This window comes from Cebidichthys violaceus, unplaced genomic scaffold (genome assembly GCF_023349555.1).
Source record: "Cebidichthys violaceus isolate CVI_PGR_0920_01 unplaced genomic scaffold, fCebVio1.0.p SCAF_88, whole genome shotgun sequence".
NCBI lineage: Eukaryota > Metazoa > Chordata > Actinopteri > Perciformes > Stichaeidae > Cebidichthys > Cebidichthys violaceus.
Window position 1 is genome coordinate 94,190 of NW_027176973.1, and position 15,817 is coordinate 110,006.

At 41.6% G+C, this 15,817-nt stretch overlaps 1 protein-coding gene across 1 annotated transcript; it reads left to right on the top strand.

The window, feature by feature from the left end:
• Positions 1-1,017: 1,017 nt before the first annotated feature.
• LOC137866641 (NACHT, LRR and PYD domains-containing protein 3-like) lies at positions 1,018-15,643 on the top strand. The gene is made up of 9 exons (XM_068702670.1): positions 1,018-1,055; positions 1,577-1,866; positions 2,962-3,021; positions 3,868-5,707; positions 6,043-6,216; positions 6,392-6,565; positions 9,855-10,031; positions 13,842-13,888; positions 13,985-15,643. Exons 2-9 carry the CDS (start codon positions 1,602-1,604, stop codon positions 14,554-14,556), a joined length of 3,309 nt encoding a protein of 1,102 aa, XP_068558771.1. The 5' UTR covers positions 1,018-1,055; positions 1,577-1,601; the 3' UTR covers positions 14,557-15,643.
• Positions 15,644-15,817: the final 174 nt, after the last annotated feature.

Consider the following 15,817-nt stretch of genomic DNA (forward strand, 5'->3'; position numbering starts at 1 on the left):
TGCAGAGAAGATGTGCTGAGGTGATAGCGCCCCCCAGAGGACACACTCCCAACTGCTGCAGAGCTCAGCCATTCATGCATCTTACTGGTAGTGACGTTTAGAAGGAGGGGCTTAAGAGTTGTGTTGAGAAATGAGGAAGTGAAGGGGGAAGGAAGTTGGGTCACAGCTTCATGTTCACTCCAACGTGTTCTATCGCTCCACTTTGTGTCTCCAGCTGTAAGTGTGTGAAAGTGGACAGCTGTTGGGTTTTAACGGTCTTCTGTTCTTTACTATTGTTGATGAGCTGATGAATTAAACTCTGTGAGGAGAAGATGAAGACTACAACGGCCATGTTGTTGGCAGAAGCTGGATGTGTGTTTCTGGATGTCATCCTTTATATCTCAGGTATGAATGACTATGAATATTAATAAACAACTATTGACAGTACATCCTGAAGAACACAGAATGTAACGTATCATGGCTCTGCTGAAGTATGACAGTCAGATAATAATGTTGATGGATGGAACATTTAAAAGAGTGAAGATTACATTACATGTGAGCTCTGAAGATGATCTCTTCACCTGATGGTTTGACTCTTTCTTTCTTTCTTCTCTTCTCTATTGTGTGCCTAACAACAATAGAGTTCTGAATGGTTATTCTGGTTCTGAGTCCACTGAACACACTCTCAGAGCTCATTCCTAGCTATCACAACCTTGTGTTGTGTTCACTGTGTTTGATTTCTCAGGTTGGTGAGAAGTGTACCAAACTTCATGGACACACTTCCTCAACAACTACAGACTGAATGAATATGATGTAATGGGTAATAATCTACTCCAATAACAAGCTGCATATGCTCACTATAAAAGTAGTGTAAGCATAGCTGACCAATCAGGAAGTGCGTACCAGAAAACATGCAGACTGAACAGCCATGTAGTCACTGACAGTCATCAGTAGTTCACTGATTAAAACACTATTTCCATGTCTGAGGATTTTACAAAGAAGGTCAATATCAAAGGTTTATAGATAATTATAATCCTTCTTCAGTAGAGGAACCGTCTAATTACTGGATCCACACGGTAAGAGCTTCACCAGAACACAGATCTCTCTCATCGCCTGCTTTTACCTGTTTGCTCATTCTAATGATGGTTTATTCCATATGTTCATAATCAGCTGCTGTGTTCTGTTTCCTTTAATCCCGATCACAACCACATTCAAGTAGTTTGTTTTCCTCTCGTGTTTTTCACAGTGCAGATTGATCTTTTGAACAGACCCTGCTGACACAGAGAGGCTCTGTTCTCCAGTGATCAGCGTGTTGGTTGGTTCTGTCTGGTGTGTTTGTAGTAAAAACAGGAGGTAGAGATACAGACAGCAGACATGAGGGCAGAGAGAGCTGCAACACCTTTACACTTCTGTGGAAAGAGATTTAATGTGTTGCATTGTTAGAAAATAATGTTCTGTTGTTAAAATAGTTCAGGAACAACATGGCGTCTCTCTTCATTCTAAGCACTGGCAGTTCAACAAACACAAATCTTTGACGTCTTTATCTGCAACAAGACTTCCTGCTCGTGTGACGCTGCTTTTATTGAACCCATTACAGGCTGATCTCCTCTCAGTGATCAGAGATGCAGGTTCCACGTCTGATCCTAGACTCTCTGGATGAGCTGGGTGCCGATGACTTCAAGAGGTTTCGGTGGAACCTCACTCAGCCGGTGCTGGACGGGTGTCGGCCCATTCCTAAGAGCTGTCTGGAGAAGGAGGACCGGCCGGACGTCGTCGGCAGGATGATCAGCAGCTACGGCGAAGAGTCGGCTGTGAAGGTGACGGTTGAAATCCTGAAGAGGATGAACCTCAACAATGAGGCGGAGAAGTTACAGAACGCAGGCCCAGGTGAGGGATCAGAGTCCTGTTGTGAGGCGTTCACACCAAACGTGTAGATTACATCCAAAGTCAATGCACAGACGCCAACAGATGAGAAATACATAAATTTGCTTCATTGGTGCAAGTTTAAATTTTTCATCCTGTAGTTGCGTTCACACCAACAGTTTTCATGTCGCATTACTCGCGGGACCATTTGTAGTTATTTGCGTCATTCACTTAGTAATTTGCGTTAGACGCGCCGTAGAGGAGGAGTGGCTTATCTCCATGGAAACCGTGATCAACTCAGCCATTTATTTCCTCCATCAAAGAAATAAACTCTATTTCTGCTGAGTACTTGTTGTGGAAGTCACAGATATCACAGGAAACTAAACGTTGTCTTGTCTGGTTCATCACATCATCCAGAGGAGTCTTCACTCGATCTAGTGAGACACACGTCGGCTGGTTTCCTACAGCTGTATGAACACAGAATAAACTGATTTAGCTGTGATTTAACTGCAATAAACGGATCAAAAATGATGCAGCAATAACTACATAATGATGAAGATTTGTAAAAAGTCTGAATTCATGTTTTGTTAGTTCTCTCCACAAGACGACAAGCAAATAACTTTTAAAATACTTGTTTTCTTAATGCAGCTCGGATCGATCGGTGCTATGCTAAGCTAACATTGTAGCAGCTCCATCAACACTCAACATAACGTCATATATGTGTAAATACAGCAGCGTCTTTTTCAATGTTTCTCCATATGGTTCATACATTCATACACATAGTTTGGTCCGGTCTCTACGCATTCGCGTGCCGCTGTGTTTCGAAAGCCTGTCAGCTTTATGACAATGAGAATAATTGAATGAATGAATAATTGTAGCTAGAAATGAAGAATAGTTAGTGGAGCTACAGCTGTGTTGACAATGTCCCACAGCGATTACACTCCAACTAATCGTCTATCACAGACAAAATGATGTAACCTACAGCACATAACACAGAAACATGTTTCAAACCTGAAAAATGAAGACAAACTAATTACCAATCAGGGTTAACTTGAAGATAAGAAATAGGTAATAAGTCAAAGTGATGAAATAACACATACTGTAACTTCTCTCTCACAGATGATGCTGATGTTGGAGAGACTTTAGAGAACAGAGGAACATCCGCCTGTCAGAGCAAAGGTAAAGCTGCTGTATTCTCTGGTTCGTATGGAAGCCCTGAGAGAAAAAAGTGTGGTAAATGTTTTCAGAAATACCCTCTGTGAGAGACGTTATGACTCCACAAAAGCATTACATTCAGTTCCATAAAGAAAATGACCAACAAGCTATATAAAATGTACAAGATTCATTTTGTGGAGTTTGAGTCAACGTCATCAGACCTGCAGCAAACACTTTCACTTCTGCAGCTACAGCAGGAAGTTCAGTCCTAACGTCTGACGTACACATGGACACACATGTACTGGTTGAAGAGTTTTTGATCCGGAGCCCCTTTGGAAACACTATCATATGTTCATTTCAATATCATGTCAGAACAAGGTTGAGGGTGTGGTTATTTATTATTATTAATATGATTCATTTAGGCTGACATATTCTTCTTGACACAGCCAGGTTTCAGTCAGACAAAATGAATCAACATCTGATATCTAAGAGTCCACATTTGTAGAGCTCCTCTTCTACTTATGTTTTATTGTTTAAGTGGCAGACACAGTCTCTATGGGGTTTTGGATGGTAACTGCTCTAATGGAAGCGTAGAGAAGTGTTTAAGACTGCAGCTCTGCTTCCTGGTCTCAACTCTGGGTTTTCAGGGATTAAGTCCACCAATAAACTCGCTCAGATTTCTCGATCTGCTCCATCCAAAGTGGGATGAATGTCTTCTCTTCTAATCAGACCAGACTAAAGGCAAGGACACGTTTGTTGTTAATCTGAGGAAGACAGTCCTTTAGCAAAAGACCATTTGTGTTCTGCTCCTCCAACTGTTGACAAAGAATCTCATAATAGTTATATTTTTCATGTTTGTGTTCAATACAGACGGGATGGTTCTGGGAGAACACATCTCATCTCACCAACAAACACTTCAGTCACGCTTTCGGGATACGTTCATGTGTGTCCAACAGGCGTGGTTGGAGAAGAAGGATGAGAAACCTCTGGTTGAGATCTACACAGAGCTGTACATCACAGCAGGGGCTGACATACACATCAACACTCAGCATGAGGTCAGGCAGATTGAGATGAAGAAGGCGACACCAGCAGATGAAGAGAAACCAATTCAACCCAGTGACATATTCAAACCCCCGTCTGGAGGAGACAGACCCATAAGAACAGTACTGACCAATGGAATCGCAGGAATTGGAAAAACATTTCTTGTGCGCAAGTTTGTGTTGGACTGGGCTGAAAAAAAAACCAATCAAGATGTACATCTCATTTTCCCCTTCGCCTTCCGCCAGCTGAATCTGAAGGAAGAAAAGTTGTGTTTGTCAGAGCTCATTCATGAATGTATCCAGGAGACCAAAGACATCAAGACAGAAGCTCTTAATCACATCTTCACCACTCTGCAGTCATCAGCAAACACCAACTACAACAAGAGTGAATTCAAACTTCTGTTTGTTTTGGATGGACTGGATGAGAGCCGCCTTCATCTGGACTTCAACAACAAAAAGATCCTGACTGACGTGACAAAATCCACCTCAGTAGATGTACTGCTGACGAGCCTCATCAGGGGGAAACTGCTTCCCTCTGCTCGCCTCTGGATAACCACACGACCTGCAGCAGCCAATCAGATCCATCCTGATTTTGTTGGCGTGGTGACAGAGGTCAGAGGGTTCACTGACCCACAGAAGGAGGAGTACTTCAGGAAGAGATGCAGAGATGAGGAGCAGGCCAGCATCATCTCCCACATCAAGAAAACACGAAGCCTCCACATCATGTGTCACATCCCAGTCTTCTGCTGGATCACTGCTACAGTTCTGGAGGATCTGATGAAGACCAGAGAGGGAGGAGAGCTGCCCAAGACCCTGACTGAGATGTATGCAGAATTCTTGGTGTTTCAGAATGGTCAGACAAAAAAGAAGTATGACCAAAAAGACTTCAATCACTACATTACGCCATTAGCAAAACTGTCTTTTCACCAGCTAGAAGAGGGCAATCTGATCTTCTATGAGAAAGATCTCAGAGAGAGTGGCATTGATGTCAGTGAAGCCTCAAAGTGCTCAGGAGTGTTCACAGAGATCTTCAAAATGGAACGTGGGAGGAAGAATAAAGACAAGATGTTTAGCTTTATCCATCTGAGTGTTCAGGAGTTTCTGGCAGCACTCTACGTAAGAATGGAAGTTGTTAACAGAAACAAGAATGTGATGTTGGAGCCAGGGCAAACCTTTGCCGATAATGTGCGAATGTTTTTCAGCAAAACATCTATGACAACAGTCCACAGGTTTGCTATTGACAAGACCTTAAAGAGTCAAAATGGACACCTGGACCTGTTCCTCCGATTCCTCCTGGGTCTTTCACTGAAGACCAATCATACTCATCTAGAAGACCTACTGAAAATGAAAAGTAGCTCACAGACCAATCAGAAAACAGTCCAGTACATCAAGGAGAAGCTCAACGAGAATCTGTCTCCAGAGAAAAGCATCAATCTGTTTCATTGTCTGAATGAACTGAATGATGGTTCTCTAGAAAAGGAAATCCAAAAGTCCTTGAGATCAGGACGTCTCTCCACAGATGAACTGTCTCCTGCTCAGTGGTCAGCTCTGGTCTTCATCTTACTGACATCAGAAAAAGATCTGGATGTGTTTGACCTGAAGAAATACTCTGCTTCAGAGGAGGCTCTTCTGAGGCTGCTGCCAGTGGTCAAAGTCTCCAACAAAGTTCTGTAAGTACCCAGATAACTGCCTTTAATAGGTTTATCACATGAGCAGAGTAGTTCTCAATTAATGAAAGTCTTCTGTTGACAGATTTAGTAAACAAATGTATTAGTTGATCAATTGAAAAACATGCAAATTGTTTCTTCAGTTTCATTGCAACTCCACAGATTAATGCAGCTTTGAAATAAAAAATGTCACTTCCAGTTATAGACAATAAAAGGCAAAAATCCTCTTGGCACCTGAGACTCTAATTCTCAATTTAGAAACTCAGAAATGTTGTATTTTACATTGTAGAAGGATAAAAACAGTATTATGTTTGTCTTCATCACTAATGGCCCTTCAGGTTGAGTAGCTGTAATCTGTCAGAGAGAAGCTGTAAAGCTCTGTCATCAGTTCTCAGCTCAGAGTCCTCTAGTCTGAGAGAGCTGGACCTGAGTAACAACGACCTGCAGGATTCAGGAGTCAAGGTGCTGTCTGCTGGACTGAAGAAGTCACCCTGTAAACTGGAAACCATCAGGTCAGGTTTAACAAACCTATTATTGGTGAACCACAACTTTCAGATGGTGTATTGTCATTTGTCTGCAGTCAGTTAACACCTTTAAATTCATGACAGTGCTGCCTATCTAAATAAAAGTGTAAGTTATATCAAATGTAGATATACATTTTTCACACATGTGATGTAAATATTTTAGGTTGCGTGGCTGTAATCTGTCAGAGAGGAACTGTGAAGCTCTGTCATCAGTCCTCAGCTCCCAGTCTTCTAGTCTGAGAGAGCTGGACCTGAGTAACAATGACCTGCAGGATTCAGGAGTCAAGGTGCTGTCTGATGGACTGGAGAGTTCATCCTGTAAACTGAAAACCCTCAGGTAAGGTTTAACAAACCTATAAATGGTGAACCAGAACTTTCATATGGTGTATCATCATTTGTCTTCAATCAGTTAAACACTTTTAATTTATGAGAGTATTGCCTACCTAAATAAAAGTGTAAGTTATATAAAATGTAGATATAAATGTTTTCACACATGTACTGTACATATTTTAGGTTGCGTGGCTGTAATCTGCCAGCTAAAGAGACAGATATGTTTCTTGAGAGTTTTGTGGAGCTCCTTTTTAACCTCAGCACTCTGCGACTCTCTGTGATGTATCACATAGAGTTCCTAGTGAAGCTGGTTGCTTATTAAATTATTATTATTATTATATTATTATAATTATTATTTTAGTGATCTACACACGTCTGCTGTCTGTCCGTGATGATTAATAGATTTTTGCCTGAGACTTAGCCACCTTTTGAGTACAGTATTTCTGCAGACTCTGTCACTCTGTTCTGCTCTTCTTCTCCAAGGTGCTAGCATTAGCATGAAAGACATAAACAACTGTTAGCCAAGACATTTGCAATATTAACTTCATCAGAAATGAATATGTCAATGTTGTGTTTCACAACTTGTAGTTCTTCAGTGAGTTGTCAAAAATAAATTAATGCTGATTAAAAGGGAAAGTTAGGTGGATGTATTGGCAGATGTTGAATATAATATTCATAACTATGTTTTCTTTTGTTTATTATGACCTGAAACTAAGAATGGTAGAGTCTTCCTGAGCTTAGTCCACCATCTCGCATCGCCATGTTTCTACAGCAGCCCAGAATGGACACTGGCTCTAGAGAGACTTTAGTGGTTTTACTAGTGCTGGGCAAGTTAACGCGTTATTATCGCATTAATGCATTCATTAATTAACGCCGACAATTATTTTATCATGTGTTAACGCATTTTTTTTTAAATTATTAAGCGGACATTTTGAACACAAGAACCGCAGCGAGCGGTGAACAGCTGATTGTGTGCTTGTGTGTGTGTGTGTGTGTGTGTGTGTGTGTGTGTGTGTGTGTGTGTGTGTGTGTGTGTGTGTGTGTGTGTTTGGGTGACGTCTCTTCCTTCTCTTCTTGCCGCCCCCCCCTCCAGGTGACACGCCCGGTCCGGAATCCCCTTCACTCCGTCATCGTCGGTCCCTCCTGTCTTACACACACACACACACACACACACACATGCGCGCGCGATCGTCTCGTGACAGCATCAAACTTGACAATATTAAAATAAATATTACATATTATGTGTTTTTAAATATATAAGCACATGAGAACAAACTGCTCTTAACTCAACTCTTTATTAGCATAACTTCCACATGCACGTTACTGCCTCGGTACAGACTCCCTCCAGGTTCCCATGCTTCACCTACATTCCCCTGGGTCCTAAGTCCCTCCCAGGTAAGGAAAGGCAAGGAAAGTTTATTTGTATAGCACATTTCAACAACGAGGTAATTCCAAGTTCTTCACATGGTCCTAAGTCCCTCCCTGTACAGCTTCTTATCACCCTCTATGTACCAATGTACATTTATAACAAATACCACACATAGTACCCGGTAATCAGCGTTGCATATGTGTCTGACCAAAATACCAAAAAAATCAAAAAAGAAATGATTCATTTAAATTATTTTTTTAGAGGTTTTAAAGTGTTTTTGTTTGGAGTATGTATAATAAGCATATCATTTAGTTATCACTACTGTGACGGTCCTGCCTCTAACAGCAGTCGTAGCTGATTGCCTGATGCAGAGCACCTGGTCCTGGAGCTTAAAGCCCTGCTCCAGTGTTGCCCTTCCCCCCGTGGGTTTTCTGTCTGGCATACTTGGAGTGATCCCTGCCGGTTTTGGTTTTCTTTGGTTTCGCTGACAACACACACACTTTATCACACACGCATCCACGTTGACATTACTGATGTTTCTGACTGACACACTTCATAAATTTAGCTATTTCTTGATTTGGTTAAAATAAATTCTTTTCATTACCATCATCTGTTTTGTCTTTGCCGTATTTGTCATAGCCTAGGAGCCGGGTTATGACACTACTGAGAATTTAACAAACATAAAAACTTGAAGTAAATTGGTTTGCAGTTTTTAAGGTGTATATTCCAAATTGCATCTATTACACACATGAAAATAAAGTTGTGAACACCGGCTGAATATCTATTATCATAATCATTATAACTGTATTTTAACTGCTACTGTGTAAGGGGAATACTGCTGTTAAAAAGAACCTTATTTGTTTAAAGTGTTTGCAAACTAAATGTTATTGTACTTTTGTTCATATAGCAGTACTTTTAAAATAAAAGTGCGCAATACACCACTTTTGAATTCATTTTTGAACTTTGCGCATAACAATGCGATTAATCGCGATTCCAAATTTTAATCGTTGCCCAGCACTAGTTTTTACAATTGTTGTTTTTTTTACAGTAGTTTTTACATTGGGGTAAAAGCTAAGTGGAGAGCAGAACCGCCTTTCAATCAGAGGGTCAGTGGTTCGATCCCCGGCTCCAGCTAGTCTCATGTCAATGTGTCCTTGAGCAAGACACTTAACCCCAAAAATTGCTCCCGTAGCTGCGTCTACGGTAGATAGATACTGAATTGTAAGTCGCTTTGGATAAAAGCGTCTGCTAAATGACTGTAATGTAATGTAATGTTACATTACCTAAAGGAAGGGATGGGTACTATAATAAAAGAACGGAGTATTGTTAAGCTCTGATGCTCCTCCAACTACAAACACACACAAAGATAAAAGCACAATCAGATGAAGTGAAGACAGAGAGGTGGAGACACTGAAGGGAATATTGGAGACAACTACTCTCGTTACTGTTATGGAACATTAGCGAGAAAAAAGACGATACTTTATCAATCTGTTCAACAAGCGGACAAGAGAACAGAAAGATGGAGGACAGAGGATAGAAGACAGGAAGAATGACTGATACTGACTGATGTCTATGTTCATTCAGAAATGATATTTATTTTATTGACATGATATACAGTGAGATATTAACGACTTTATATTGTGACTTTGTTGTTGTAAACATAACTGTTGCTGCTCTATAAACAATATTCAAGAAAAAGAACAGAATATGGATCAGAGTAGCTCCTAGTAGTAATAAAATCTCTACCTGAAGGCCACTGTAGTTCTTTACACACATGGAAGGGGAGGAGTGAGCTGAGGGGATTTAGTTGGTTGCAGCCTGCAGCTCACCACTAGATGTCACTAAATCTTACACACTGTTCCTTTAAATTTGCAACGTGACTGAAAGAGTAGATGAAAGTTAATGTTATATAATTGTGTGTCTCCAGCCTGTCAGGCTGTCTGGTCACAGAGGAAGGCTGTTCTTATCTGGCTTCAGCTCTGAGATCCAACCCCTCCCATCATCTGAGAGAGCTGGACCTGAGCTACAATTATCCAGGAGTCTCAGGAGTGGAGCTGCTGTCTGCTGGACCGGAGGATCAACACTGGAGACTGGACACACTCAGGTATGAAGAGACACCAAGAGCTCACAGTCTGTTGGTTCACAGTCTGATAACAGTGAAGACAGTAGCTGATGTTTTGAGAGTCCCTGTCCCCACTGAGACGGACCTCCTCACTAACATCAGACCAGGATCTGGTGTTGGTCATTTATTGATCATTCTTTTTGACAAATATGGTGTCAAAGTGTTTATAGAACAGTATACAAACTTCTCAAGAGGTTCAAAGTTTGTTCTTGACCTTGAAAACAGCAGTTGACAAAATAATGTCAGCTCAGGGTCCATTTAGTATCTGTTCTGGAGCTCTCCATTACATTCAGCCAATTTATGAATTCTTTACATGTGTTTGTTAAAACTAACACCCATAAAATAGCTGAACAAGTCTTATTGTTAATTATGAAATGTCTCACATTTTGAAATGATTCGTTACATATTATGGAAAGGGTGATGTGGTTGAAAGTCTATTTAATAGTCCAGAGTGAGTCCTATAATACTGAAATAAGGAACATTGAGAAATACCCCATATGGTCTTGTTACCATTCAGCTAGGCACACAATCATATGTCGTATATATGGTCTTGTTAGTGAGTAATGCACATAATAATTCACAAGAATTCAAGTTAAAACATAAGGCTAGTACATTTGAAGAGCACTTAAGCTGTTTTTGTGTAGCATTACTAAGATAACTACAAGCTGTAGAGGGAAATGGATCATTCTTTACACATGGTTTCTTCATGTTGTGTAAACAGAATAGGTGTTACAATTTACATGCTAAAAACTGTAGGCAACACATTGTGCCTCTGAGGCCACATAGTTCTGGTTGTCTAAACGGATGCCAGGGTCTTGGGTGTTCCACCGTCGTCTAAGTGAATTTGCCTTTTCACTCGTGTAGGTGTGCTTCTCTTGTTCCGTGTATGATGTTTTATGTTCGTCAGCGTAGCAACAGGAGCGGCACTTGGCTCACACTCAGCTGTTGTGTTGGGTCAACGTAGGACTTCCTGTGAATCAGTAGGAGTCTGTGTGTGCATGTCGCTGTCAGATTGCTCTGGTGATTCTGTAGGTGCAGGTCGCTCGTTCTGCCACCTTTACAGCCATGTGGGTGGTGAGGAGAATCTGGAACGGTCCTTGCCAACGCTTAGCTTGCCGGTGCTTTCTCCTGAAGGGTTTTACCACAACAAAGTCTCCTGGTTGGAGGGAGTGGAGTGGTTTGGAGGCAGGAGGGGCTAAGGCAGCTGCTACCTGTTGTCACTGGTGTATTTACATGCCTCAATGAATGCAACCAGCTCTGCTGCCTGTGCTGAGAGGTGGTGAGGAAGAGGGCCAGACACCAGGGTTGAACAGTCTGTCGCCTGCCAATCAGAGATGGAGTGACATTTTTGCACAAAGGGACCCAGGAATCGTCAACTAGGAACACACGCTGTTGTGCAGGGGTCAATGTCACCGAAACAGCACTTCTCTTTGGGGACCAAAACAGAGTAGAACCCTGGAGAGGATCATTCAGGCACTGATAAAAGATATATTTTCATAATCAGAGTCAGGGCCATGGGACACATGTACGGTGCACTGTAAGTGTTCTGGAGACATAAAGTTCACATGCGCTGACACAATATCATGGGCCTTGGTTATCAGGTGTGTTGCAACGGGGAGAGGAATTCTGCACTGATATACATACACAGGGGTATTAGGACTGTACTGTATCATTGACAAATTGTTTGTTGAATTGAACATCTTTCAGGCCATCTGGTCTAGAGATCAGGCTAATGCCCAGGCTCAACATAAGATCTCTCCCTATTTACAGGACAACATTGCGAGGACAAATGCATGCTTAGTTCTAGTGGTTGGAGCCATGTCATCATGATGTACACATGTCAGAGGGACAGTAAATCTTTCCTTGAGTGTTTGTCCTGAAGCTCCCAGAGAATACGCATAGTTACTGCTAACTTTTGGATTTTGAAGATCCTTTTTTGTAACTAATGAGTGAGTCAACGAGTTGCTCCTGAGTCAACAAGAAAAGTGATTGCCTTTCTAACAAGAGTGGTTTCGGGCAACCTTTTAAATGGTTGAGTAGAACATTTGGCGTTGTCCCTACAGTTGGTACAGGTTCATTCATTTCCTCTACGTGCTTTATGGCATTCTGTAATAACTGTAACTGCTCTTGTGTGGGTGTATAGGTGTGTGTGTGTGTGTGGTTAGCAGAGCAAGCTGTTTGTTATTCCATGTGCGCTTCCCTTCTCTGGTGCTGCAGTAGGATGTCTCTATTTCTCTCAGCCTGACTCCTTGATCTCGGTTCAGACATCGGGTGATCCTGTGGCCACTGGGGACGGCTGTCATCTCTTTGTGGACAGTCGGCTGCCCAATGTCCTTTTTGGCGGCAGATGTAGCACTTGTCTCTCCCCAGCGGAGGGGAGCTGTCCCTCCTTGTCCTCTGCCTCGTTGAAGACAACATGGAGTCTGGCGTAGTAGTCTGCCATGACTGTGGGGGGACCTTGCTGTGCTGCTGGACCGGGTGGTAACTAGTGTCATGGCTTCAGAGCCAGGTCGTGACAAGTTGGGGGCTCGTCCGGGATCGATATTGGTCCGTTTTGCGGTAGGGCGTATGTAGCTTTGTTGGTTTGTTTGAGTATTGCTACTGCCCATGCTTAATTGTTTGTAAATGTTCATCATAACTTACGTAAGTAAATTGTAAGTGGGGTTTCCCCGGATTCCCTATAGTGCTGTCCGGTGTGCGTAATTTCTTTGTGGGTCTTATAGCGGGAAACAGGCAATAGTTAGGGAGATGCAGACGGTTTTCAAAAGTAAGCAGTTTATTAAACATAACACAAGATCAAACTCGGTGTGGTGTTGGAGAACGAGCCGTCCTCGTTGATCCACGGGGTGAAAAGAGAGCGCCACTGGTTGGTGGGAAGGTGGAGCTTTATAGTAGGAGCGCACCGGGCCCAGGTGCCTCCACTTAGGGCAATCACCAGCTCTGGTACCTGCTGGCTTAAAGGAACACACAAACCAGACACCAAGATAGGGAACCGTCACAGGGGCACATATGGTAGAGGACATGTGTCGAGATCAAGATTCACCCTGTGCAGTGAGGGATAGATTTTCTGAGAAGCTTTATCTGCTCCTTTCTCAATTGTTGTATCTACTTTAGGCATCACTTTACACACTTTCTTTATTGTCTTTTTCCTCTTTCTTTTCTAGTTCTGTCTGTAACGTTTTTATCTGATTTATGCTAAATGATCCTCGCTGAGGAGACTCACATTCATGAACCCATTCATTCAGATGTAGACAACTAACTTCACCATACTTGTTCTTCATGAAAATTACATTAGGCCCATCAGGCAGAGGTACCTGGTCTTTAACGCCTTATTTTTTTAAACACATCATCACCGTGAGTCTTTACATTTGTTTATGGCTCAATCAAAGTCAAAGTAGTTACTTTAGACACATTTATCCTTTCATCTTAGTAAAGCTATTAATAATAATGGGCTCCTAATATTCTTCACCCTGCTGCTCCAGCACACTACAGAGGAGAAGATGACGCTGGTCAAGATGATTTTAGCCCCTAAAGCTGATGCTGGGTCTGATCTTATGGGACAGAAGCTGTTGCTCATTGTAAAGCTGAATCCACGATACAAACCTCACTGTTGAACACTGACTTGAATAGCTTTTGGTCTCCACTTTCAATTATATTGAATCATGTTTACAGTTTGTGTATAAAATGTGTTTCATAACTGCAGCTGTTTGTCTGAATGGAGGATCTGAGTGAAGGTTGATGAAGATCACTGATGATGATGAAGCTTCATTCTGACTCTGTTTCTTCCTCCAGGGTTGAACCTGCTGGAGATCAGTGGCTGAAACCTGGTCTGAGGAAGTGTGAGTGTTCACTTTGATTCATCAAGTCTCAAATAAACCCATCAGCTGTGTTTGATGATGAACTGATGCTGTTTCATGTCTCCTTCTCTCCTTCAGATTTCTGTGAACTCACAATCGACACAAACACAGTGAACGAATACATCAAACTGTCTGACAACAACAGGGAGGTGACACATGTGAGAGAGGAGGTTCAGCCATATCTTGATCATCCAGACAGGTTTGACAACCGGTCTCAGCTGCTGTGTAGAACTGGTCTGACTGATCGCTGTTACTATGAGGTCGAGTGGAGAGGAGACGTTTATATATCAGTGAGTTACAGAGGAATCAGAAGGAAAGGAGACGATGAAGACTGTATGTTTGGAAAGAACGATCAGTCCTGGAGTCTGGAGTGCTCTTATGTTGGTTACTCTGTCCTTCACAATAAGAGAAGAACACAACTCTCCTCCTCCTCCTCCTCATCCTCCTCCTCCTCTGGTAGAGTAGCAGTGTATGTGGACTGTCCTGCTGGCTCTCTGTCCTTCTACAGAGTCTCCTCTGACACACTGATCCACCTCCACACCTTCAACACCACATTCACTGAACCTCTTTATCCTGGGTTTGGGTTTGGGCTTGGGTATGGGTTTGACTTCATGTCCAGGTCTGGTTCAGTGTCTCTGTGTTCTGTGTAGGAGGGAGAGTCTCCTCCTTGTAAAAACTCACACTGCTGACGATCACATTCAGATCAATACAACAAAATATAATCAACAAATGAATCACTTTTATATATTATTCTGGAGAAAACAATCAACCTTTATTGATCCCTCGGTGAAATTCAGAAATGAATACTTCAGTACTTTGACTTTAATTTTGAATGCAGGACTTTCAGGTTTTACTACTTTAACTTAAAGATCCGTTGAAGACTTTTGGATGAATGAACATAACATTAATAAGTATATTTTCATCATCACTTGAAGATAAGAATCGTTGTGTTTCGTTCCCTTAGAATGAACAAAAGTGATGATTCTGTAATTGATGAAAATACTAGAAACCTTTGTGTCTCATGAACTTCAGGTTGGGCTCTGATGTTTCCGTTTTCATCACTTTGTTCACTCGAGAGGACAAAATCATTCCAAAGACGTGGTCATGAAGCTGAAATCAGCCTTTGTAGAATCAAGAGTGCGTTCTCCCTCCACTCGGACAAGAGGAGGAAAATGTTCTCATTCAGCTTTAAAGCTCAATGATGGAGTTGAGCTTTACTTTACGTCACATTTTATTTTCTCAGTAAAAACAAGTAGATACTATTGTTTCAGATACAATCAGGTTCCACACATTTATGCAAATAGATCATCACAAATATGTAACTTTAGACAAATGTTTGAATCATTTTACTTTGTAGAAATGTGATTCCAGTTGATCTGAATGAGATGTGAAATATAAAGCAGTGACATATTTAACCAGAATCAGGTGATTGTTCTACTGAATGTTTGACTGATGGACTGAGCTACATCTTTTATTCTTATGTTTCTGACTGAAAGTTGACATTCAGAAACACAAACAGCTTCAACACTTGACTACGAGGTTAACGAGTGAAATGTGAGGTTTGATTTACGTCCAGGTCAGATTAACAGGATCCTTTTTAAACAGAGACCACCAATGAGGACTGAAAGGAACCACAACAACAACAGTTCACACTAAACAAGTCTGTGTAACATGTGTTTGTACAATACAGTTCTGTCAACATGTAAATAAATGGATTCATATAAATATCTGACTCCATCTTTGTTCTGATTCTTTGAGACTACTGTGTGACGTTGTTTCGTTAAGGCTTTTATTGTGGTGTTTCCTGTGTTTTATTTTGAAAGGATGGTCTCAGGTGGTAAGCGTAACGTGACAGAAACACACAAACGGTAGTAGAGCTTCCGGTATTTAATGTGGAGTAAAAAGTGTATA